At 41.6% G+C, this 26,272-nt stretch overlaps 1 protein-coding gene across 4 annotated transcripts in view; it reads left to right on the forward strand.

The window, feature by feature from the left end:
* The window catches only part of DMRT1 (doublesex and mab-3 related transcription factor 1), an 87,557-nt gene that overhangs the window by 38,475 nt on the left and 22,810 nt on the right, over positions 1 to 26,272 (forward strand). For 2 of the 4 annotated variants that reach the window (XM_084629558.1, XM_084629557.1), the window contains exons 4-5: positions 4,532 to 4,694; positions 25,485 to 25,533. In XM_084629558.1, the coding sequence (XP_084485684.1) occupies positions 4,532 to 4,694; positions 25,485 to 25,498 (177 nt within the window). In that variant the 3' untranslated portion in view covers positions 25,499 to 25,533. The remainder of the gene's footprint in view (positions 1 to 4,531; positions 4,695 to 25,484; positions 25,534 to 26,272) is intronic. The other 2 variants (XM_084629556.1, XM_084629555.1) reach the window with 1 other exon arrangement.

A 26,272-nucleotide genomic window follows, 5' to 3' on the forward strand; every position in this document is an offset into this window, starting at 1 on the left:
GTCATGGAGTTCGTATGTTAAGGGACCTGCCCAAGATCACACTCCCGGACCTGTGCTCTTTGCAGCATCTGTCTCCCCCATAGATAGGCACTCCAGGAGAGATATGTGACTTCTTCCTTGTAGCTTTTCTCCTGGGGAATGGGCTGGGCCAGCTACAAAAAGACGTGGTCAGCTCATTTTGTTTATTTTGCAAGGGGTTTAACATAGAGGCAGTCAGCTTCTTCACAACTAGCTATTGCCCAGCTCATCCCTTCCCAGGGCAAAATCATTTGGAGAGGGCAATGGAGGAGGGAAATTCTGCAAGGATCTTCTCTGAGTTCCCCCCAAATCATTCTCTGGGGTGTGTGAGGTTTCTTCTGCCCCTACCCCGGGGAGCCATGGATTCCCTGGGATCTGCAAGGACACTCTGCACCGGAGGTGCTCAACACAACTCCCTCCTTCCTTGACACTGCTCCATCCTGGGCCGTGTGGCTCTGAGGGAACTACTTCACCAAGCCTTTCCCCTAGCTCTGATTGTCCCAGGAACCTCACTGAGGACCTGGTCCCAGCGCCCTTTGAACTCTGTGGGGTCTTTGTCATTGGCTTTGATGGCAGCAGGTTCAGGCCCTGAAGGAGGATGTCCACGCTCTCTGGGTGTATATTTTTTCTGACTCAGTGTTTCCCACACTTGCAGTTTTATCACAGGTCACATGATATTTGGTCTTTTTCTTAAATCTCATCTTTAATTTTTTAAAAATGCATTTCTTGTTTGTTGAAACTCCCATGATTTTGGGGACCTGACTCATGATCTTTGAACAGTTGGGGTTGGCAGTGCTTGAGTTTGGTCTGCCTAGTTCCTAATATGTGGCTCTTGATTCTGTAGAGAGCCCTCTGCAAGGTACCTGCTGGGCAGAGAAGGTGCTGCAAGGAGTCTGGAAAGATGGGGCTGGGCTGCACCCACCTCTTCTGCAGTGATGGGGAGGTTGCCCTGGTGGGATTCCCTGGGATGATCTGAGTTTGTGGAATGTCTTATTGTTTGAGCTCCTGTAACATTCACAGAGGCAACGGTTCTGTTGCTTTGTCAGCCATCAGTGGAGAGCTGGAGGCTGTGTGTATGCTCTGGTCATTATGTTAAATGACTAAAGGCTTTCGTTTAGCAGTTTTTAACACACAAACACATATGAACAACCTACAACTGCCTGTTGATGCAGAGTACCGTCTTTTCAAACAACAGCAACAAAAGAATTCCAAAGTTACAGTTTACGTGGTTTCTTGGCTCACTCATATTTATTTCATGCATCATTTTTCAAGTCTGTCTCACCAGTTATCCTGCTGCGGTACACAATACATCCTTTGATTCTATACTGCATTTGCACAGTATACCAGCAACCGTGAATATTGGCCAAATTCTCTTTCCCGCGCCCCCCCTCCTTATGACTTGCAGCTCCCATTGAAGTCAGTGAGAGCTGTGGCCTGGCTGTGCATCTGAGGGCAGAGATGGGCCCCAAAGGATTCCCAAATGCAAAGAGGAGTGATAATGAAATGCAACTGGTAGGAGATGCCTAGAGATGAGAAACCCAAGAGCGCTGAGCAAGGGCAATACCATATTTACAGGTGATGGGGCAGCTAGGTCAATAGATGTCACCCTTCCTGCATTGTAAAAAAGAGTGATTGGTTGTATCCTATAACTCTTTGGAAAAGAGGCCTGCTAATCATGCCCCAGCAAAAAGTGTGCAGGTTAAACATTCTTATCACTAGCATCTAGAGGCCCCAACTGTCCTCTCCCTGTCCTAAAGAGCTCGCACACTTTGTGTGAGGTAAATTGCAATAGGTGGCTGTAACAAACAAACCAACGGAGGAAAGGGTGGGCGAGAAGGGAGGCTTATATTGTGGGTTTATTTTAAATGCTGCTTTCAAAATGAAAGGGGTCTGTGTTCAAGCCAGAGCACAGGAGATGACTATTACCCCTGCTTTGCGGCCTGCCCCCCCAGTTTGACAATCTACCTCACAGCATCCTGCTGATAGAAAATGTGTCCCAATATGTATGGCAAGTATCCCATAATGAGGGTACCACTTCGTCCCCCTGGGCACCCCTTTGAACTCCCATTCATGCCATGAGCACCTTCCTTCTGACTTATCACCAATGGTGCAAGAACTCCCAACCTAGCCGAAGCTGAAGGGGTTAATACAGAGTGACTCCCCCGCCCACCAAGGTAATGATCTCGTAAGTCCCCATTTTTAATACAGTGCTAAGGTCAAGAATGTTTATGTTTGGTTGGTTTTTTACTGTTACTGTAAAATAGGGTAGCTAAGCGCTATGAAAAGGAAACCTTCTGGTTCAGATTTACAGTGGCGTATATTCTAAACAGTTTAATAAAACAAAACCTAAAGCTTTTCGATTTTCTTGAGTGGTTAATTCAATGCATATTCTTTGCAGAGCCAAAGCTGTCTGTTGGTCGGACTGTGGTTCATAGACTTGGTGTGGGTAATAAGATTATAAAACATGTCTCTTGCCGCCAGCTACCACGTATTAATACTAATAGTCGTAATAACTCATTGAATCCTGGGATTTTTAGGTGAGTTGTTTTTTAAGGAATGGGGGGGAAAGCTTTAAACGGCTTGAAGGAAACAGTTCATCGCCCACATCCTTCAGGGGAAGGAAACAAGACATTCATTCAGTGCCATTGAGCAGTTCTTCCATTTTATTGCTGCTCAAATAATATTATCTCCAGCAGGTGATATTTTTAGTGCCTGCACACAGACACCACACACACACAAACAGTTACTTTCAAGGATAGCAGGCCTAAAAACTGAGCTGCCAGGCCAGTTGTCTCATAATGCAGAACATGACAACATGATTGCCGAGGGCAGGCAGAGGTGGTTCTTCTACCATCTGCTCCACCATGCTCAGCGCTGACTGCCTTCAGAGATGCATGTACTGAGAAGGAGCCTTTGATGTTGACATTCAAAGCCTTAGGAATAGAGTGGAGCCTGCGTACCTTATACTGAGTTTCTGGCTTTCTGTATTGCATTCTCGCCTTCTTAGGTCACAGAGGGCATTGTGGATTTGGAGATGGGAAGTGTGCTGAGCTTTACGTCTTAGCCCTGGCCTCCCTGCGTTTTGGGGAGTGCCTTACTATCTGACCTTAGGGCCATTGGTTTGACTTCTTTTAAGCAAGGCCTAAGCCCCTTCTGACTTCAAAAAGTTTTCAGAATGCTACCTGACAAGGAGTTGGTTCCTGAAGTTTGTTTAACATTGTCTTATTGCTCCCCTGCACTCTCATTTGCTGTACCAGGTAGAACATTTCCTGTTTTTCTTCCGAGTGTGATTGCAGTGACATGTTTTGTTGGATAAACATACAAGGGCCAAATTCTGGTGAAGCCCACAGAATACACTGGGTATAACTGCTGGCAGAATTTGGCCCACTGTCCGTATGTAACATGAGTACACTGTACCTTAGATAAGGAACTTCAGATGGCATAGTTGTACAGGTGTGCCTATGGATAGATTTACAGGTTTAATACATACTGTGATAATTTTTCTCTTGTCAAAAGCTTTTTATCTACTAATAATTTAATGGCAAACCAATTTGCAGAAGCTAGATAATATAGTATTACCTTCACACATAGGATTTTAATGTTTTTAGTAATTATGGCTTTCTAGGTTTCTCACTTACCTTTAACTGTTACATCAGCCTTACGGTATAGAAGTTTATAACAAATAATAATGCCAGTTTCTGTAAAACTAAAAATTTAAAGATATAGTTAATTCTGTTTGGGTACTTCACAGATATCAAGGATAGAGTGCAGATTAGGTTGGCCCAAGGGATTGGAAATAGGATAATCCTTCATTTCTGAGTTTTAGTCTTCATTCATCCTTGATCCAGGTTCAAGGTTTTTACTACCTGGAAGCAATTTGGGCTGTTTGAAATGAGAAAGGATGGTCTGGACTGAGACGTACAAGATCTTAAATTCCATTCCTGGCTCTGACAGATTTCCTGTGTGACTGAGGCAGTCACTTAATTTCTGTCTGACTCAGTTTCCCATTGTAAAAGAGGGATATTTTTCTACCTCACTGGGTTTTAAGAATAAATTCAATAATGTGTGTGAGGTGCTCAGATACTCAGTTGGTGGGATCTATATAAGTCTCTAGATTGGTATGCTCTGTCCAGTTTCTAGAGAACATGTGTGTGTCCTCATTGTAGTAACTACCATCACCAATTGGTCCCATGGTTGCTAGTCTCTTTGGAGAGTCCAAGGACTGAATGGCTGCTGAGACTGAACTATCTGCTGTTCATCTCTGCTGCAGTTCATCAAGTTTGAACACATAGACAGAATGGGATTAGAAAGCTCACAGTGATACTGTCTGTGTTGGAAATAAATAATTTTCTAAACAAAATTCCTAGGAAATGAATGTATTTTTTTTCTTGAAATCTAAGTCAATAATATGTAAATGAAGGACCATGAGAAATTTCCAAGATGCAAATAAATCTCACTCCCCACCTCTGATTCAGTTTTTATACACTGCTGTTCTAATTCTTTCTTTGAACAGATGAAAAGCACAGAGAGCCGTCATGCCATGAGCTCCCAGTACAGGATGCACTCGTACTACCCTCCTGCCTCCTACCTGGGCCAGAGTGTTAGCACACCTGCATGTGTTCCGCAGATCTTCACTTTTGAGGACAGCCCCTCGTACTCAGAGTCTAAAGCAAGCGGTAGGTGCACAGTCACCCCAGATCTAATGGGGGTCTCAGATTTTTTTTTTACTGCACCTTGAGAGGACATAAAAAACTAGGATTATGCACAAGGTTGAATTTAGCAGTGCTGAAGGTACATATCGTAACCAGAGTTTACAAAGAGCAGTCCATTTTTGGATGATGTGTGGTGCTGGGATGCATATGACATTATGAAGTTCACTTTTTGGAAGTCTAATAAGTTAGCGTGGGAGGGAAGGTGCAAATTTCAGGGTCTTGTCTGCTCCTGCATTCGTTTTGCTAGATTGCAGGAAGAGCAACTAAAGGTTAAAATAATGCAATTTCCTATTCTATTCCTATTCAATCCCTATTCATATTCAATCAAATAAGATACTCCAGGGAAACATTTACCCCAGACAGTCCTGAGCTGTCTTTCGAAGAAGGGACAACCCCTTTATTTTTTAAAGGTTCTGTTCACTAAATATTCTTTTCAGGCCAGTACTTTCACAGGCCCCAATGGCTTTGCAATCCTGTTGTTGTCTCCACATGTGTTTCAGAAGACACTTCAGGCCCATCCGTCCAAAACCTGTGGTAAGGAAGGACTGGGTTCTCTGTGTGAAATAATTCACCCACCTCCTTTCTTAGGTTTCAAGCACATCAGACTACATTGCCTGATTGAAAAGAATTCCAGAGAAACACATATTTTTCCCATCTGGTGTTTTTTCCATAACACTAAAAAGTTTATTTTTAAAATGTCTGTATACTAGTTTGTTTGTAAGGGCCTCTGGGTTTACGTGTAGTGGGTTAGCAGTTCTGACATGGAGCAATAGGACTATGAAGCATGAACAGAGCCTGAAAGCAATCAAAGTGCTGATCAGGGAATCGTCCCACTGTGCCAAATCCGGGTCGATTGGACAGAGGGGAAGACGTAGATCAGATGGATTCAGTGATGTGGAGAGGAGAAGTCACATGGACACACCACCTGTCTTTTAAGAGTTTCGTCTCCCCCCACCCCAATTATGACTAAGCACTGGGAACATATGCTGGGAGTTCTCCATCCAACAATGAGTATCTCCACTCTCTTAGACCAGGGGCTGCAGTCCCATGGAATTTTCCTTCTGCTCTTTATTCCTATGAATATTTTCTCTCCTCCTTCATAACTTCACTCCCAGTGGATGCTTACTTAGCCAGAATGGTGTGAACAATGGAATGCTGTTCAATACTTGAAACTTGCCTACTCTGCAAGTTACTGGCTATGTCTGCTACAAGTGTTTGATCATTTAAAGGACAGGCTGCTTTCTCATATTTCCAGTACTTGCTGGTTTGGACTCTGGGCATTTTGTATATAATAGAGCAACTGACCTATCTCCCCATAGTTAATGATACCCCATCTTAAAAGATAACATCAGTGCAGCTTCATATATCAGCAAGCCCAAGGAAACTGCTTTAGTAACTTAGACAATTCCATTATATTGACATTAGTATGTTCGCTACTACTGTAAAGGTGATGGATCTGTTTTAAATCTTATACAATAACCCTCTTCCTTCCCTACTGACTATACACATATATTAAATGAAACATGTGATATGCTGTTTTCAGTCCTTTCTTCCTTTTCTCCAATTGAAATCATATCTTCACCTAACCTCATAACGCTGAAGTGTACCTGTTCCAAAGTCCATGAAGACACTGGACCCTTAGTCATCTTGTGGAAGATTATTAATAAAACACACCACACCGTTCCTGATTTTGCTCCAGGAGCATTTTTATTATTAAACACAAAACTGCTTTTTTCTTTCAAGTACACGTATTCATAGGTTTTAAGGCAGAAGGAATCATTGATTATTTAGGCCAATGTCCTCTGTAACACAGTCCATACAACCTCACGCAATAATTTCTGCATCAAGCCCATAACTTCTATCTGAAGATTGTACAGATTTATTGGAAGATCTGTGTATCAGAAGTCCATAAACTTCACAGAAACGTAACTGTGCAGTGATAGAAGTTCAATGGGACTAAACAGAAAAAGAAATACAAGTTAGAACAAAAATTTCAGAGTTAGCAGCCCTGTTATCCTGCAGCACTGGCTATTAAATGGTAATATTTCTGGTCAAAGGGCTAGTAACCTGAGGTAGTCTTATAATACATAGTGTCTGTAACCACACCAGACTTTTCAGTTGTAACTTTAACTTTATACAGACTTTGCCAGTTCAGGTTTTAGCACAGTTAGTATTTCAGTCAAACCATTTCATTAATTTTGTTCCACTAAGTTAACTGCCCAATTAGCCTGGAGCTGTTGAAAGGGAGGACAGATAAGCTGACCTCTGATTTATGTTCACTTTTGTTTTATGAATGGTGAGCAGAAAGCAGAAGTTTGCAGAAAGCTTCTGACATTCCCACATGAGGTCATGCCATGTTACAGTATGTTGCATTTTGTAATGGGATGACATTTTCTAAATGACAAAACACCATCACTTCAGCTCCTTGCAATTTTAAGCGGTTCTAAATACAACTGCTTCCAGCTGGCAGGGCTGGGGCCCTTCCAACTAATGCTTTATTAGTGGGGGAAAAAATAAGGTAAATTAGATCTAAATGGTGAAAGAATAGGCTATAAAGTTTGCCACAGACTCTCCAGTCCTGCCAAGTTTCAGATGAACTTAAAATAGGCAGAATGGAAAGGTTTTGGACTCTTAGGCTAAGTCTACAGTTGAAGCCGGGGGGGAGGGGGGTGATTCCCAGCTTGAGTAGACACACTTGTGCTAGCTCTCTAAAAGTAGCAGAATCGCCACAGTAGCATAGGCAGGAGTGAGATGGCATGTGCTACCTGTCCCAAGTGCAAACCCGCCTGGACCCCCTGGATCTGTACTTGGGGCAGCTAGCCTGTGCCGCTGCTTGCTACTGCCCATGCTAGTGCAAGGGCACTACCATTTCTAGCAAGCTAGCTCAATCGTGAGCTCGTGTGAACGTGTCTGTATGAGCTGGGAATCATGCCCTGCTCCTGGGACAGACGTAGCCTTTGCTTTACTTCAGAAAGCTTTTTCCTTTTCCCTCCCTTAGCTTTTAATTCCCATTTCAGAATCAAGAGCAATGGTAAAGAAAGACATGGGAGAGGAGACTATGAAGTCCATTGCATGTAAAGCACATTTGTTTTGGAATCAAGCTTGAGAGATCATGGTGAAAGTAGAGGAGAAACTGTAGGAATGTTTATAGCACAGTCACCACGATAGGAATCAATTAACCTGGGTCCCCCTGAGGAAGGTAGTCAGTCCGAAACTTCGGTGGGAATTCTTACAGGCCCAATCCGATGTCCGTTGAAATCAGTTGTAGTCTTTCTCTTGTCTTCAGTGGGCTTTAGAACAAACCCTGTGTGCTTAAAGTTAAGCAAGTGCTTAAGTACCTCAGTGATACCTCGATTCAGGAAAGACATGCTTAAATCCATCCCTTTCAGGGTAGTGCTTATACTTAATTTTAAGCATATCCTTACAGCCTATTGACTGAAAGTTACACGTGTGCTTAAGTGCCCTGCATGACTAGGCATGTTTTCCTGAAGTGGAACCTGGGAGTCTGGTCTGTGTGGACAGGTAATACATACAGGAAAGAGTTAACATCTACAGAGAAGGAAATTAAAGAGAATGATTACGCTCTCTTGCACACACACACATATACCTCCCCCTCAATTTTTAAATGAAGACCATCTTGTTCCAAGAAATGCACAAAATAAGCCCCCACTTCATGGCCCTACTGCTTCATATTTGTTTTGTGTATTCCTTTGTCCATGGCTAAGGAGGTTACTTGATTTTTAAGATGTGGGCCTAGGCTCTGTGAACATTTGAATTTTTTGTTTTCCTGTGGAAATCCCTGGAATGTTGGCAATACAAATTATGAGCTATCAGGGGTCATTGTCTGTGTTTTTACCGCAAAACTGGGAGCCTAGAACAACTGAGTTCTAATCCTATCACTGACACTGTTTCCTGTAGTGGCCTTGGGCAAGTTATTTGATTGCTCTGTCTCAGTTTTCACATCTGTAAAATGGGGATAATACTTTTCTTCCTGTGAGGTGGTGTGTCAGTGCAACAGCACTCCTTCTGGCCAAGCATGGCGCAGCACCTGAGCTCGCATAGCCTAGCGGGACTATCAGTCTATTCCTGGTGTCCAGAATCTGAAAACACTTTCTTCATTCCCAAGTCTGTCAAGGGTTTAGTAGGGGAAGCCAGGCCTGTCCACTCCCGCGGGTTCCAGCTCCGGGCCCTCGAGCTAGGTGAGTAGGATCAGGGTTCTTCAACTCTGACAGTGTCCTGAGCTCCTTCCTACCTTCCCCTGGATCTCTGCAGGCTCTCCAGCCTGTTGGTCAGTTCGTCCCCTTCTGGGCAGCACTTTAGTAGTTTGTTGGCAGGAGCTCCTTTCTCCAGCCTGCTTACTTCTCTGGCAGCTGCCCTGCCCTTCTGCTTCCCAGCCCTTTTATCCTCCCAGCTGCCGAGAAACTGCCAATCAGCAGTGGCCTGCAGTGCCTTTGGTTGCTGGGCTTGCAGGAGGTACATACATCCTAGGACACTTCCTAACCTGATGAATTACTTGCTTGTAAAGTGCTTTGAAAATATTAAATGTAGCATTGGTTGAAAAAGTTTCAGCAGACCAGCTTTCCGTCAGAAAATGCTATTTCATCAAAATTGAAACGTTTTGCCGGAACGTGTTGATTTTGATGGCATTTTTAGTGGAAATTTTTTTAAACGATTTGATCTGAAATTGAGTATTTTCCTGTTTCATTTCATTTTGACTCATTTTGTTTAGACTTAAATTTAAAAAATCCATATCGTAAACAAAAATCAAATTTTATCTACACACACATATATAAAATATATTATATTAGAATGTTTTACCATTATCAAAACGAAACATTTTGATAGGGCCATTTCAATGTTTCCAAAACAAAAGACTTTGGAATTTTTGTTCTGCACGAAATCTCAAAATTTTGACTTTTCAGAATGTTGGAATTTCCCCTGGGAGGGGCATTTCATTTTCCAGACTAGCTCTAATTAAATTATGTGTAAACGCTTAGTATGGTCTTTAATGGGCACTCTTATTTGATGTGATTGTTTTGCAAAAATATACATGAAGACAAAAAGAGCATACCCAAACATTTCACACTACGGCCATGTCTACCTTATGAGCTGAGGATGTTAGTTCCCTGCTTGCGTACACATACTTGCGTTAGCTCTCATTGAACTAGTGCTAATATAAGTCTCACTGTAGCCTCAGGAGCCCGGGCAGCAGCAGTGCAGACACAGCTGAGCTGTGCTGACTACAAACCCGCCTGAAACCGGTGGGGGTGTACTCAGCATGGCCCAGCTCTGCCGGCACCGCCGAAACTTGGGCTCCTGCAGCTACGCTGCTATTTATACTCATGCTAGCTTGATGGGTGCTAAAGCAAGCATGTGTACACAGGCGGGCAAACCACACCTCCTTGCTCAGACTGAGCCTGTCACCTTTAACATTAGCTACCCACAGGTGATCATTTGTGCATATGGAATTGCTTAGATTGTGTAACCCCGCCGATAGTTTGTCATCCTCTGCTTTTGCCACATTTTTTGTTTTTTGCATTTTGTTTGCAAAAAAGTGTTTGCTTTTTTAAATCAGCTGAATGATAGAAATATTGTCATGTACTTGTCCCTTTAAAATGTTAGTCCTGGAGTCATACACAGCCTGACACTGAATTGTCAGGCATGACAACAGCATGTGATAGCCAATGGTACTGCCCCGGCCACCATCTTTTCTGCCTTCCCAGCGTGAAATTGTTGCAGCAGCTGAATCTGTGAAACTAAAAGATCTTCTCTTGTATTCAAAGTCAAAAAAATCCTACAAGATCTGTGAGTAGCCAAACACAGCACACCACACAGAAAATATAACGACAGTCAAGATACACATGGGGTATGTCTGCAGTGGAGCTAGAAGGTGGACATATTGATTGACCTAGCATGCTAAAAATAGCTGCAATGGCATGAGACACAAGAAGGACTAGCTGTCCCTGTCCGAGACCATAGGTGCGTATTCAAGATGGCTAGTTACTTCTGCTGCTCCTGCCACCGCAGGTATGCTTCTGTTTTTAGCATGCTAGCTCTGATCAAGCTAGTGGGGGTTTGTCTCTTCAAGGTGAAATTTACACTTTTTAGCTTCCATGTACACATACCCTTAGGCAACTGGGCCCTCAAGGAGAGCTTTGCTCTGGTGTTCTAAAAGGAGTTTGTATCTGATTCAAACAGACCTTTGTTCATTTCATACTGTGACGCTATAGATCTAGTGGTTTGAAGTTACAGGAAGGGGGAAATGGGAGTGGCAGAGGTAGCTTTTGTGTAATGGGAGATGGCTAACTCCGCACTGAGGACATAAAAAGCCTGGTGAATAGAGAGTCTGATTCTCATTTACACTATGGCTCCTTTAAACCTCTCTGGAAATGTAAATGAGAGTCAGGCCTACTTTTTTAAACAGCTTTTTAAATTTAAACTTTTTGGGGAGCTGCAGATATTTCTGTTAGGAAATGTTAGTTCCTGTTAAATAAACAGATCCCAAAAGTACTCCAAAATTGTTTACATGTAAAGTGAAAGAATTAAAGTGATTACAAACTTTGCCACTCAGTGCATAAGGACATAGCAATTGCCTGACTGCATCAGACCAAGCTCTGTCTATGTGCCTTGTCTTTGTCAGTGACTAGCGCTAGATGCTTCAGAGGAAGAGAAATCCTGCAGTAGGCATATATAGGTAAATGTGTCCCCACATTATAAGAAATTAGGTTAATACCTAGTTTTAGATTGGCTTAAGGCCTGAAGCATGCAGTTTATTACCCCTTCCAAATTTATTGTTGGCATTACCTATTATAACTGGATATTCTTGTTATCTTATAAATGTTGAATCTCTTTTTGAATTTTGCGACATTCTTGGTCTCAAATTACTTCCCGAGGCAATGAGTTCCACAGTCTAATTATGTACTATGCAAAAAAAAAATCGTATTGTGTAAATAATTAATTAAGCAGCACTGCTTAAAAAATTAACCTAAAGGCACAGTGAAGCAATTTTTAGTGTTCTGCCTGTTATGTGAGTCTAGATTATATTCAGACATAGTCTTTTGACAGTTATATTGTAATAAACCCTTGTGCTGCTGACAACAGCCACAGTTACTAGATGTACCACACACAGATACCCCAGGCAACTGGCACTAGAAACTTTCTCCTTCAGCGCCAGAAACATGGTCCTTGCCAGTTAGGCTAAAGGAGGTTTTCCTTTGCTATTACTAGTATCAGTTCCTCTAGCCTTTCTCTGGACAAGCCACTAGAGTGCAACACCACACACACACACACAGCCACTGTATTGTGATATGCCCTCATACACCTAATTTCCATCTAATAATCTACAAAATGTCCACTCAACCTTAATTTTTTTAAGACTGTTCCAGTTGCACTAGTACGCACTGTGACTGTGTTTAGTCCATGCTATTTTCTGAGTTAAGCTTTAGCCCAAAAAAAGAAAAGAAAAGTTAGACATTTAAAATGTGGAAATGAACCAAGTTTTCAGTCTTCTTACTTAAGAACAGCTTGTCCAATTCACCTCAAAACTACCAACCCCTCCCTCCCCTTTGGCCTAGGAATAAACATGAGGAATTTCAAGCAGGAAAGGAGGTTCTTTTTCCAGATAATTATATGGGAGTCAAAATGAGGCATGTAGTGGAAGCTATCTCAGACTCTTAACTGTGGAGCTAGTACCATTGCTTCATAATTTTTCTAATGCTTTATTGTAAAACATGCTGATCCATTGATGAAGCCCAATGAGGAATTTGAAACATGCTCTGGATTCTACCATTATAAAAGCAACTGTGGGATGGATCTCTTGCACCGGTGTCACAGTCAAAGGCATGTAAGAAACAGAATCCCATGTCTCATGACAAAAAACACCTTCAGAATCATTTCAGTGAAAGGAGGGCTGGAATAGCAGAAATACTACACACCGAAAGAATGTAAAAGAGAGTCTGGATTATGACATTTTTCTCAGTCTGCCCTGCAGCGTTTGAAAGCTGTGCATCTTTTTGATGCGTCTCAAGTACAACATTTTCAAATGAATCTATGCCCTTGGATGCCAAACAAGGTTTAAAGAATATTTTAGTGTCACAGATCGTGCCTGAATGCAGAATCAGACATATGCCTGTCACAAAGTATTGGCGTGTAGACCTGTGAGACCACTTTCTGGAACTTGTGGCTGTTTCACACCATTGTCTGTCCAAGCTGCCCGACAACATTGCTGCAGAAAGGAAAACGTTGCTGCTGTTTAACACTGTAGTTCAGAAGCAATGCCCAGCAGGGCTGGATTACCCAATAGGCAGACTAAACATGTGCTTAGGGCACCAGCAAAGCAGGGGGCACCAAAATAAATGAGATTTCTTTTAGCAGGCTGTCAAGGTTCCTCCCCCACTCTGAACTCTAGGGTACAGATGTGGGGACCTGCATGAAAAACCTCCTAAGCTTATCTTTACCAGCTTAGGTCAAAACTTCCCCAAGGTAACAAATATTACCCCCGTTATCCTTGGAATGGCCGCTACCACCACCAAACTAATACTGGTTACTGGGGAAGAGCTGTTTGGACGCGTCCTTCCCCCCAAAATACTTCACAAAACCTTGCACCCCACTTCCTGGACAAGGTTTGGTAAAAAGCCTCACCAATTTGCATAGGTGACCACAGACCCAGACCCTTGGATCTTAAGAACAATGAACAATCCTCCCAACACTTGCACCCCCCCTTTCCTGGGAAATGTTGGATAAAAAGCCTCACCAATTTGCATAGGTGACCACAAACCCAAACCCTTGGATCTGAGAACAATGAAAAAAGCATTCAGTGTTTTACAAGAAGACTTTTAATAAAAAATAGAAGTAAATAGAAATAAAGAAATCCCCCCTGTAAAATCAGGATGGTATATATCTTACAGGGTAATTAGATTAAAAAAACATAGAGAACCCCTCTAGGCAAAACCTTAAGTTACAAAAAAGATACACAGACAGAAATAGTTATTCTATTCAGCACAATTCTTTTCTCAGCCATTTAAAGAAATCATAATCTAACACATACCTAGCTAGATTACTTACTAAAAGTTCTAAGACTCCATTCCTGGTCTATCCCTGGCAGAAACCAGCATATAGACAGACACACAGACCCTTTGTTTCTCTCCCTCCTCCCAGCTTTTGAAAGTATCTTGTCTCCTCATTGGTCATTTTGGTCAGGTGCCAGCGAGGTTACCTTTAGCTTCTTAACCCTTTACAGGTGAGAGGAGCTTTCCCCTGGCCAGGAGGGATTTCAAAGGGGTTTACCCTTCCCTTTATATTTATGACACAGGCCATATCTCAAAATATGGGAATGCTCGCAAAGGTAATCCATCATACTTATCCAAGACAATATGTGATTAACTCATTGCTCTAATGAGTGACAAAGTTCGTTCAGCTATTGTGGATGAAATAAGTACTGCTGGGTACTTCAGTTTATCTGTCGACTCTACATCTGATCTTTCACATCTTGATCAATTGAGTATTGTACTAAGATATGTGTCTCCCACAGATGGAAAACCAGTTGAATGATTTATAACATTCCTTAATTTGAAAAGCCACACTGGTGAAGAAATGGCAAATCAAGTACTGCATTATCTGTGCCAAGTTTGCAAAATAGATTTCTCAAAGTGCAGAGGTCAATCTTATGACAACGCTGCCAACATGTCAGGGAGTTATCAAGGAATGCAGAAGAAGCTTTTAGAACAGAACAAATATGCCATGTTCTCACCAACACTCTCATTCTAGTTGGCCGCAGTGCTGTTGATTGTTGTCCAGTGGCAGTAAGTTTTTTCTCAATAGCCCAGTTACTTTATACATTTTTCTCTGCCTCAACACACCGATGGGCAGTTCTTAAAACATATTTGAGCAATGATCGTGTGTTGAAATCCCTTTCTAATACTCGCTGGGAGGCACATGCAGTGGCAACAAATGCAATTCTGGAGTCCTACTCAAAGATTGTGGATGCATTAGAAATTATAGCTGAAGACCAATCACAAAAGGGAGAAACTATATGAGAGGCAGAAAACATTGCAAACAAAATGCAAGAACTAGAGTTTGTATTGATGTTGACCATGTGGAATGAAATTTTACAACACTTTGACCACACAAGTCAAACTCTCCATGAAAAAGAATTGGATTTGAAAACATGTGCAGACCTCTGTCAATCATTAGCAGACAACTTACACACTTTGCGGAATGATTTCAAAAGATTTGAAGACATATCAAAAGATATCTTGCCTGATACTACAAAGAAGCCCAGTCCCGCAAGTGAATCAGGAAAAAACAAGCAAACGATAGCAGTGCAACAGAAACAGCATTGAATCCTAGAGACAAATTTTGCGTATCTACTTACTACACTATAATTGATACACTTGAAGCTCATATGAAGAGGAGAGGTGAACTGTACAAAGAAGTATCAAGTAGATTTTCTTTTCTAAACAATATGGACTTCTCTGACAAACAATATTCACAAGGTTTCCAAAAGCTAGTTGACTCATACCCTGTTGACTTGAATGTGAATCTCTGTGGAGAAGTATGGCAGTTCCACTGTTATCTGCGTGCAAAGTTTAATGAAACAGGAAAAATGAGATTCAGTCACATTGATCTTCATGACACAATATTGAAAGACGGAATGCAATGTGTATTTCCAAATGTAGAGCTCGCACTACGTATTTTCTAACATTGATGATTACTAACTGCTCCGCAGAACACTCTTTTTCTCAGCTGAAAATAATGAAAAATCCTCAGAGAACAACAATATGTCAGACAGACTTGATTCACTTTCCCTATTGTGTATGAAAGTGGACATGCTTCGTCGAGTCAGCTTCGATGAAGTTATCCAGAATTTTGCAATCCGAAAATCTAGAAAAAAGCTATTTTAATTTCAGCATACATGTAAGTTTTGTGTCATTTTGAAAAATAAAATTTTATTTTACGGTATAGTATTGTTTTTATTTTGAATTACATGTGGGGGGGCACCATAATCTTTTCGGTGCTTAGGGCCTCTAAAGTTCTTAATCCGGCCCTGATGCCCAGCAATGGAGAAAGAGACTGAATCTGGCTGTACTTTATTTACAGCCAGTGGACCAGATTCACTCCCTGGGTTTTGCTGATAAATCTTGAGCACTGGAACACAACACCACAAGCTGCTCCATACCCATCTCTGCCAGGGAGGAGGAGCCAGCTGCCACAGCTCCCAAAGTGGGCCTGGCTATCCCTCGAAGGGACAGGGCTGGGGCACCTGAGAGATGCTGTTTCTGCACCTTTCCCAGCTAGCCTCTACCCACAGAGACCTGGCTGGATTTTAGAGCTGTTCAACACAAGCAAAACCTCTGAGGGGAGCATGGTGGTGATGTTGCCATCACCCGGTTCTTTTCTCAAGGGGCACAGCTGTTCCCTGTTGGTGCAGGACAATGCAAATTGCAGCTCCCACATCCATGAGGATAAAAATGACCTGACGTTGGAATACAATCCCTGTTGTCTTCTCCCAGTAGCTGGAATCAATGGCTAGTGTTGGCTGGGGTACCCCCTTACCTCATGTTTTGCTTTTTAAAACTAGCTGCTAAAAATGAGAGTTCCAGCAGCTATGTTTTCGAATATGCCAACTCTTGCTATGAAAGCTGAAAGTGGAGACTCTTTTCCACTATTTCTTAAATAATGTTTTCAGAAGAAACTTCAATTAAAAAAACAGACAGCTGTTAGTCTTTACTGAAACTAGTAGGAATGATCTGGTAACATTGTTTGGTGATTTACAAAAAATGCATGCAGATTCACAAAATGCTGTCATTTCATCTGCATATTTTGTCGTTTACATGGTTCCTGCATAATTGTATTTATTTTTGGCTACTATTATTTTTAAACAGGTTCTTATTGGTCAGTCCCAGATGCATGTGCCACATACAACCTCCCTCAAACGTGAATTACAAGAATGCCAGGAGAGCTAGCAGGCCTAAAATTAGAACTCCTATTCCAGCTTGGTTTGCATTGCTGGTACACAAGCACACAAATCAAACCATCTTTCACTCTTCTTGACTGCTACATTCTCATCATCGGGTACGGAATTTGCTTTGAGCAGGATCCTGGTAAATTTCAGTGCCTTGCGTATGCTCAGAAAAAATTAGAGCAGAATGGAGGATCAGGTGATGTGTACACACGCGCGCACCAGTTAACTAAAAGGTGGAGAGCATGGCTGCACTGTGACATATCCACACATGACCAGGATTGCAGAGGCATGAAGCACAATGGATTTGTGTTGGTGTGTTTTGTGGGGCCCAGGCAAACTCCCTTTGAAGTCAATGGGAGTCTTTCTATCAATTACAATAGAAGTTGGATTAAGTCCTAGCAAACTAGCGAACATTTCAACAGGGCTTCTTTTTAGATAGATTTTTTTTAAACAGAATGTTTAAAGGAAAAAGGAGAAGAAAGCATCAAAATTGGCTGGCCCAGAATGTATTTTTTTTTCTATTTAAGTAAGCATGTAATTAACTTTGATTTGTGACATAATTATTTATTACTATTATTATTGTTTCTTTAGCTGTAACAGCAGTTATCAAAACTTCAGTTGACCTTGGTGGGCATTTTATAACAAAACATGGCAAATTATTTTCATATGTGTTTTAAAATAACTGTTTTGGTGAATAATTTCATACCTGTGCATATTTTGAGGGAAACTGGTTTAGTAAAGAATCTAGAATCAATCTTTAAAGCCCCAATAGAGGAAGGCACCCCTATTCAGGAAAGCAATTAAATAGAACTGGGTGAAAATAATCCAGTGACTCAGTTTTTCACTGAAAAATGCAGATTTGGGTTGACTAAAACAATTCATAAATTCAAGTAGATTTCAGCAAATTGTTTTAGTCCAATAAAAACTTTTTGGAAAAGTCAAAACAGTTTGATTTGGCATTTCTGAAATGAAGCATTTAGACATTTTGTTTTGCAATTTAATTCCATTTTATTTAAAAAATAAATTTTAAAAAGATTAGAAAAATATATGGAAAATGAAAAGTTTTGCTTTGAGCTGAACAAAATGTATTCTGGATTGAATGAAACATTTCATTTGAGCTAAAACAATATTTTTCAGCGATTTCATTTTGCCAGAAAAATCAAAACATTTTCATTTCAGGTTGCCCTGAACCATTTTTTTTCCAATTATTATTTTTCAGTTCAGCCACTTAACCCAGAAGTCAGTTATTCACACAGTGCTTCACTTAAACACATGCTTAACTTAAGCATGTGCTTAAGTCCCATTGTGCTCAAGTTCTTTCCTGATTCAGAGTCTGTTTGTTTTCTATTCTAATATATTCTGTATGCTGCATAGACTCTAAAACATAAAGGAAGAAAATCGTACATACACAAAATAGCTAGTCCTTGCACAATTAGAAAGGTGTGTGTTTTGCAGAGTCCTTACAAAGGAAACCTGAAATTAATTCTGATAAACCTAAAAAAGTAGAGCTCACATTGCTGAATGAGATTTTTTTCTTACCCATTTTTTTTTATATATCACAAAAAGAAATCTGACAAGGTGAGATACAGGGAGGTTTGAAGGATGCCAGGCATCCTGTTAACTTGGTGTGAGTGCTGCCATTTGATGCGGCCACCCTGGAGTGGTACAGAAATAGCAGGCAGCCCCAGCTACCTCACCTGTGGCATGTCGACACACGTACATGTGTAAACCCTCACCCACTCATAGGTGCTTTTAAAATAAATCAGCAAGTATCAGTCTGATCAGTTGTGTGGTTTTCCCAGCATTGGTTGGCATAACAAGACAGGATTTTATGAGGGCATGTGTTTAGCTGGGCGATAACATTTTGTGTGAATAAAAATGTGGGTTACAAACATTTATTAAATTGAGCCCCGCAGGCTTTGTTAGGAGGCACCACTTGCCATTCACATTCTGCTAGAGAAAAGGGGGTCCCATGAGAAAGTTTTGTTGCCTAGTTGAGGAAAAGGCAAATCAAAGTACACAGTTGGGCCACTGTCAGTAGTTCAGACCGATGATCCTGGCTGATTGGGGGAACCCCTTAATCACTGAATAGGGCAGCAGAGAGCAACAGGCCACTGAGGAGTAGTGTCATCATGATAGAACGCGGCAGTGCTCACCTCATGGCATTGCATCATTGCAATACAGTGTTTACGCAAGGCAATGTCAGTACGCAGTTGTGTGATTATTAGTGTCTTCCAGTGGCTCAGTCTGCTACAATCTCTTCTTTCTTCTCCTGGCTATTGGTTGCTGGGAGGACAAGGTGGTTTCTCCTTACTTCACAGAGTGAGAGGAGCCACAAGCTGAGGGTTGCTGGTTTAGATCCTTATGTAACCCTGAACCCAGTTTGTTCCTTTTTCTAGCCACTCTTTTCTTCAAGGACAGAGGGTGCTACCCAAGATGCTAAATATTTCAATAGTTACCATCCAAAGCCCTCCTCCTACTTTACAGGATCCAGAATACCCTTTTATAGAAATCCAAGTCAATGAAGATACCTTGTTAAGGATCTGGCCCACTGATTGTCTTACCCTCTGAATATGAAAATTTCCTGATACAAGCAAGGAACAATGGCAATTTTATTGTCTGACTCAAAACAGAAGAGAGAATGGAGGAGTTCTATTGAGCAGTAGTGATAACAGTGTGCTTACCATGACAGGCTAGTGTATTGGCACATTGATGTATTTTTTCCTGACCTTGCCATCTGGACCTGATTGTCTGGCCAATATTAAGAGGGAAAAGGGTCCCCTCTACAAAAACAATAAGGAGTCCGGTGGCACCTTAAAGACGAACAGATTTATTTGGTCAATTAAATCTGTTAGTCTTTAAGGTGCCACCGGACTCCTTGTTGGTCTTGTGGATACAGACTAACATGGCTACCCCCTGATACTTGGTCCCCTCTACACTGATTCCCCATTCCTTCATGCAGGTGGTAGTCAGCTGCCTCCATAACAACTTGAGCCTGCCTGACTTGGAGACTCTGTGGATATTGTACATGAATCACCCCACTACACAATTCGCAAGTCCTTTGGCAGGGCCGTCCTTACCCATACGCAAAGCACACAGTTGCATAGGGCACCAGGAAATTTGGAGCACCACATCTCCTAGTGCCCTGCGCAGCTGCAGGCTGCTCCAGCCCCAGCCCCGCCTCTTCCCTCCCCTTCCCCAAAGCCCCTGCCCCTGCTCCACCCCTGCCCCGCCTCTTCCCGCCCCTGCCCTGCCCCCACTCCACCGCTTCCCCAAAGTCCCCACCCCTGCTCTGCCCCAGCTCCATCCCCACTCCCCTGAGGACTGCTGCAGGGGTCAGGCCTGCCCTCACCGGTAAGTAGACCGACCTGGCTCCAGCCTGCTCCGCTCCCCTGGCTCCAAGCAACACCACCGGGCAAGTGCTGGGGGCGGTTCCCCACTCCCCCCAAGCCTGGCCCCCCCTGGCCAGCACCCCCACCCCACCCCGTGGAGGCCTTGGGCCCCACAGAGCCCCCCTATGGGGGGCGCTGCGAAGGGCACCAAAATAGCTAGGGACGGCCCTGTCCTTTGGAAAAAAACAACAGAGATACTTGCTGCTTCTGGCCGAGTTAATTCTTCTGCAGTGCTCCAGGGAATCCCTTCCTTAAAAGGGTGAGGGAGGAGCTAAGGGATGGCAGATAGACCTTGGCTACAGAGTTCCAACAAACCTGTCTTATTCAGAAGTAAGATGAGGAGTTCTGGAACCATGGCCACTTATGGCTCCCTGTGGATCTGCTGATTGTGAGGGCAATTGTGAGAGTAATTGTGCGGTGAGGGATTAGGGCAAACCCCACTGTTGTCCCCATAAAGGAACAATCCAAGGAAAACGGTGAAGGATATCATAGAATCATAGAATAACAGAGTTGGAAGGGACCTCTGGAGTCCATCTAGTCCAACCCCCTGCCCAGAGCAGGACCAATCCCAGCTAAATCATCCCAGCCAGGGCTTTGTCAAGCCTTACCTTAAAAACTTGTAAGGAAGGGGATTCCACCACCTCCCTAGGTAACGCATTCCAGTGTTTCACCACCCTCCTAGTGAAAAAGTTTTTCCTAATATCTAACCTAAACCTCCCCCACTGCAACTTGAGACCATTACTCCTTGTCCTGTCATCTGCTATCACTGAGAATAGTCTAGATCCATCCTCTTTGGATCTACCTTTCAGGTAGTTAAAAGCAGCTATCAAATCCCCCCTCATTTTTCTCTTCCGTAGACTAAACAATCCCAGTTCTCTCAGCCTCTTCTCATAACTCATGTGTTCCAGTCCCCTAATAATTTTTGTTGCCCTCCGCTGGACTCTATCCAATTTCTCCACATCATTCTTGTAGTGTGGGGCCCAAAACTGGACACAGTACTCCAGGTGAGGCCTCACTAATGTTGAATAGAGGGGAACGATCACGTCCCTCGATCTGCTGGCAATGCCCCTACTTATACACCCCACACTCTGGTGGAGTTCCCTGGAAGGAGGTGATCCAGCCTATGCAATTAGCATATTAGTATATAAGTGATTGCATGTGGCAATGAGTTGGATTATGCCTGGCTGTTTACTGCTAAGACACCAAAATAGGAAGGAAAAGTTCCAAGAGAAGAGAGTGTGAGTAACTTGTCACGCCCAGTGGGTGAGGTAGTAGGGGACAATGGCACGCTCTCTGCAGCTGCACTAGAGAGAGGTAATGTTGGATCAGCAGGATCCATCATTCACAAAGGCATACTTTATACATAAGTGTATTTATACTCCATGCATAAATAACACCAGTGTATGTTGCATGTACATGATGTATATCACCATTCAGGGCAAGGGGTGAAAGGTGAATATCAAAGCTTGTAGTTGGGATTTCTTCATTTAGTTGCCATTAACATGCCAGCGAACCAGGGTTTTTAATTCTAAGGTTCAGGGTAAGCGGTGAGTTTATTTTCAATGCATGGTTCCTCACAGGCATAGCTTAGGCCAAGTACAAGTTGAATAACCTTCAGGAAAGCTGTGCTGTCCTTCTGTCGGCCGCTGTCTTTGAAAATTGCCTGCAGAGTTAGTGAGCAGGAACAGTTAAGATTTACAAACAATGATGAAGCTTGTCATGCATCTTTCACCATTCATCATCTAGGTACCGTGGCTGGGCGGTGAAGTGTTCTTCATAAAAACCAGCTCAGTGTGAAATACACCTCGCAGCAATGTTTACTGCTCTGAAACTCGTCAGCAGCCCTTTATAGTAAATTCAGATTGCGATGTGACATTACAGTATATCATTGCAGCGCTCGCTGGGGTTTACACTAGGAATGAGTGCAGTTCACACCAGATGAGATGTCCAAATTGAGTTATGTAGGAATTTGGCTGTTATATGGGGATAGCTTTTGTTTTCTGAGGCCTGAAAGTTAGCTTTATATTATATATATATCTACACATACATACACTTATGGGTGTGGATGCATACATCTATATAGAAATATATACATATGTGTATCTATAGATAAATACATTTATATAGGTATATACACACACAAACAGATATATACACTACATGTACATCTTTATATAGCATAAATATATGTCTATGTAAGTCATTTCTTAATACAGACTAAGGTATTTTCACTTTTTGTCAATCACCATATTTTAATATTAACTATTTAGTACATAAATAAATTTTATCTTTAATTTTTTTCAAAAAAGTGCTGTTGAAAATACAAAAAGAAAAGGAGTATTTGTGGCACCTTAGAGACTAACCAATTTATTTGAGCATAAGCTTTCGTGAGCTACAGCTCACTTCATCAATGAAGTGAGCTGTAGCTCGCGAAAGCTTATGCTCAAATAAATTGGTTAGTCTCTAAGGTGCCACAAGTACTCCTTTTCTTTTTGCGAATACAGACTAACACGGCTGTTACTCTGAAACCTGTTGAAAATACAGTTATTCGAGGTCCACAGAATTATAATCCCTGCCTACAAAGTTCAAAGGGGAATTGGCTCAAGTTGTTTTGTAGGATGGTAACACATAATTTTAATACTGATTTTAAGGAAGAAACCCAGTGTCTAATTAAAGTCAGTTGCATGTCATTTTTGTGGGGGGTGGGAGGGTGGAAGAAGCAGCAGTCACCGTCTGTATTAAGTTATACTCCTGATCCTAGCTGAATCCAGTGGTGTTGCGGAGTGTAGCTGGGGACAGGACATTTGACCTATGTTCTTCACTTCTGAGATTTACAAGTTCTACTTGTTTGTTAATTTTTCAGTGGGTACCAAAGTCCAAGTGCTTTTTTCAATACATGTCTCTGGCAGCTTGAAAAATGCTGCTCTGAGAAGCAGGGTTGTTCGACTTTATCCAAAATCTTCAAAAATATGGAAACTACAGAATTTACTGTATCACTGATGTACCAGAGAGTTTATTTCCATTGGACCCATATTGTTATATATGACCTCATTGAAGGTAAGCGTCTAAGATAAAATAGGAGGTGTTTATGTTCAATTAAAAATGTACGAAATCCATATAAAATAGGCATACCACTGGGTTGTTACATGAACTGACAGATCGATGTACAGTATTGCATCAGGGATGCTTTAGTCTGAAAGATATCGGGGGCTAAGGGATGATAGCTTCGTGGACCATACAGCACCCACTATTGGTCAGCATACACAACAGGTGCAGTAACTGTCCTGCTGTCCTCTTGAAACTAGATGCTGTCATGGCAGCTAGCCAGTGAAAAACGAAGGGCAACAATGGAGATTGTGTTAAAATCTTTACCAAGCTATCATAGTTTTATTTCTTCCATGAGCGCAGAAAAAACAGTCCTATGATTCTGTGATTCTGTTTCATTCCAAATAAGCTGAAGTTGATGGAAGTAGTTTGAGAGTCTATGCTCCTCAGTGTAGGGACTGTGTTTTCCTTTGTATTTAGAACGCCCGTAGGTAGCACATTTTGGATACTACCACATAAAATATCTAGTATGTTTCATTTAAATATTTGGGTTTTGTGAGTTTTTAGCTGTTAACTTTTTCAGCCAGCGGGGAGGTGTAAAATAAATAAAAGTATCATCTTTACTTTTAGGTCTCTCATCTTCATACGTTTACCATAGCTGTAGCTTATTTTACACTATTGTAAATAGCCAACACAACTACATTGATGAACAAAAATAATACATTATTTGTCCTCAAACTATTTTAAATTAGTACCCAGAGTGAAAACAGATACTCTGTGATTTTTGTCAATCACATCACTTTTTTCCAAATCAGTGCACTTTCCTCGAATATGTGTTTAGTAGTTATTGAATTTCATAGGTTCATTCAATAAAAGTCTTACATACATGCAATTTACATTTCACAATATAAGTGTAGACTTTTGTGGGTAGGGAGTGGGTTAATCATATGTATGCCTTACATGTGCTAATAGATTTCTAGACTTTCTTATACTGAGAATCTGTGTCAGAATCAGTAAGATGATAGTGTGTTAATGCTGCATGGTTCTTTAGCAGAAAAACTGTAAAATTTTAAAGAAACCCTATTAAGTTTCTTTTTCATTTTCTTTGGGGCCATTATTACTGAGGAATTGCATCTTTCTGGTTTGTTTGGTTTGTTGTGGGAGGAGGAGAAGCAAATCTGGAAATCATCTTTTACATTAATCTTGTGGCTTGTATTAGGGGCGTGGGGAGTGAAGCCTGTCATTTGAAGTGTGCGGGTCTCAGGTGGCTGCATATCGAACCAAAGGAACATGTCTTTCGTCTCTTGACCTGCTTTGTGCACTCTTTCAAACTAATAACTTTGCTAACCCACAGGATCCAGGTATACAATAAATAGTGGCTTGATGTAGTGATGTTCTAACATTGATGGGAGAGTTGAAATCCATATTAGACATTCCCAGTGCTATATCTGGCTTTCAGTTTAATTTCCCATCTATACATGTGCCTGTTCCCATCCTGGTGCTGACCATAAGTTGATTTAAAATGTCACAGCATTGTGTAGGCTCCCAACATACGTGGCTGAAATTTGGGAAAATATTCCAAAGAGATGAAACGTTACAGCTAATGTTGATGGTGTACATTTTGAAGTGCTAATGTCTGTTGGAAATGTTGCTGTCCGGAAATTTCAAAATTAGATTAAAAATGTGTAGGTATTGAATTTGATTTTAAAGAAAAGATGATAACTTGCATGTCAAGCGAAGTCACTTTACTCTGCATCACTTTCACCCCTCAGAAGTGAAGTGTCATTTGCTTATTAAGACCCTCCAGAGAGGCAAGGTAAAATTGTCTATCGAGGATTGTAAAAACAGCACGTGAGGAAATAGCTCAGAATGGGGGATCGGGGGGGGGGGGGAGGGAGAACTGCATCACAAATAAGCTAGCAATACGTTGGCTGAGTCTAATGACTGGCTTATAGCATCCAGGAGTTGTCAATCACACCTTAATGTTTAGAGAAGTGAAAAGTCAATGTGTAGTTGTGTGATTTGACATGACTCTCGAGTTGAGAAAGTGTAATGGCTAGAGGGGACAGTTAAGTAGCTGTGCTCCATGTCAGCCTGTCTCGCTCCAACTACTGCACTAAACGCTTTCCTGATGAGCAATAGATTTGGTTAAATACCAGGATAATTGCTAGCTACAGCACCCGGCACTCATGTAATGCCTTGTACTACATCTGTATTAGCTCTTGCCTCAGGCTGTTTGAGGTTTCTGCCATAAACAGAACACATATGTTCCATTATATTATTCTCTTTTGGTTTTGAAGAGCAATTGTTGCAGAGCTAAATGGGCTGTAATAAATTATATTTCTTTTCCCCTAGACCTGTTGAAGTAGATCAGACATGCAAATGTCAAAGCTGCTTTTTGCTTGTAAGTAATTTTTTGTTTGCCTACCATACCAAGAGCTCACACTACTACTTAGACAATGAAGTTTTTCACTTTAAGATTGTAAACTTCAGACCTTTACAACTAACTCAGCAGGCTGATATAAAGCCAAATAACTAATTTTACATGCTGTAGAACAATTTGCTTTTAGCACACTCGTTTTCTTCAAGTAAATGAGATTATCAGACAAAAGTATATTGATGCTTGATATGCGTAATAACAGTGTATTACACTGACATCATTCTCAGTTCTAATTAAAATTGTGTAATTCCATTCTAATTGTTGGTTTCAGAGAAGCAGCCGTGTTAGTCTGTATCCGCAAAAAGTGCGTCTTTCCATTCCTTTATACTTAAAATATCAAGAGCATTTAAAAGGAGAGGACTTGACATAGCTCAGTTATTTCAGTTAAAATAGTGGCTACAGCATGTGTACTAATACCCATGGATTTCAATGAGACTTTGCATAGCGTAGCTGCAGTGGCTCCATATTGCGCATTCTGTATGTATCACTCACTGTGCACGTACCTGTAATCTGGCATCACTGTGAAGATGTGCGTGCTAACAGCTCCATGACATCTAGCGACACTGTATGCCGGCATAGCTCTGTTAGGTCAATTGTAGTTTATTGTTCAAAAACCTCCATACCAAACTGAAAAGGGGGTTAAAAATCTGGGTGAAGGCTCTTACTCTGTTGCTAGTTCTCCCCTTTTGTGTCTGGATATGGA

This window comes from Lepidochelys olivacea, assembly GCF_965140295.1.
Source record: "Lepidochelys olivacea isolate rLepOli2 genome assembly, chromosome: 5".
Taxonomy (NCBI): Eukaryota; Metazoa; Chordata; order Testudines; family Cheloniidae; genus Lepidochelys; species Lepidochelys olivacea.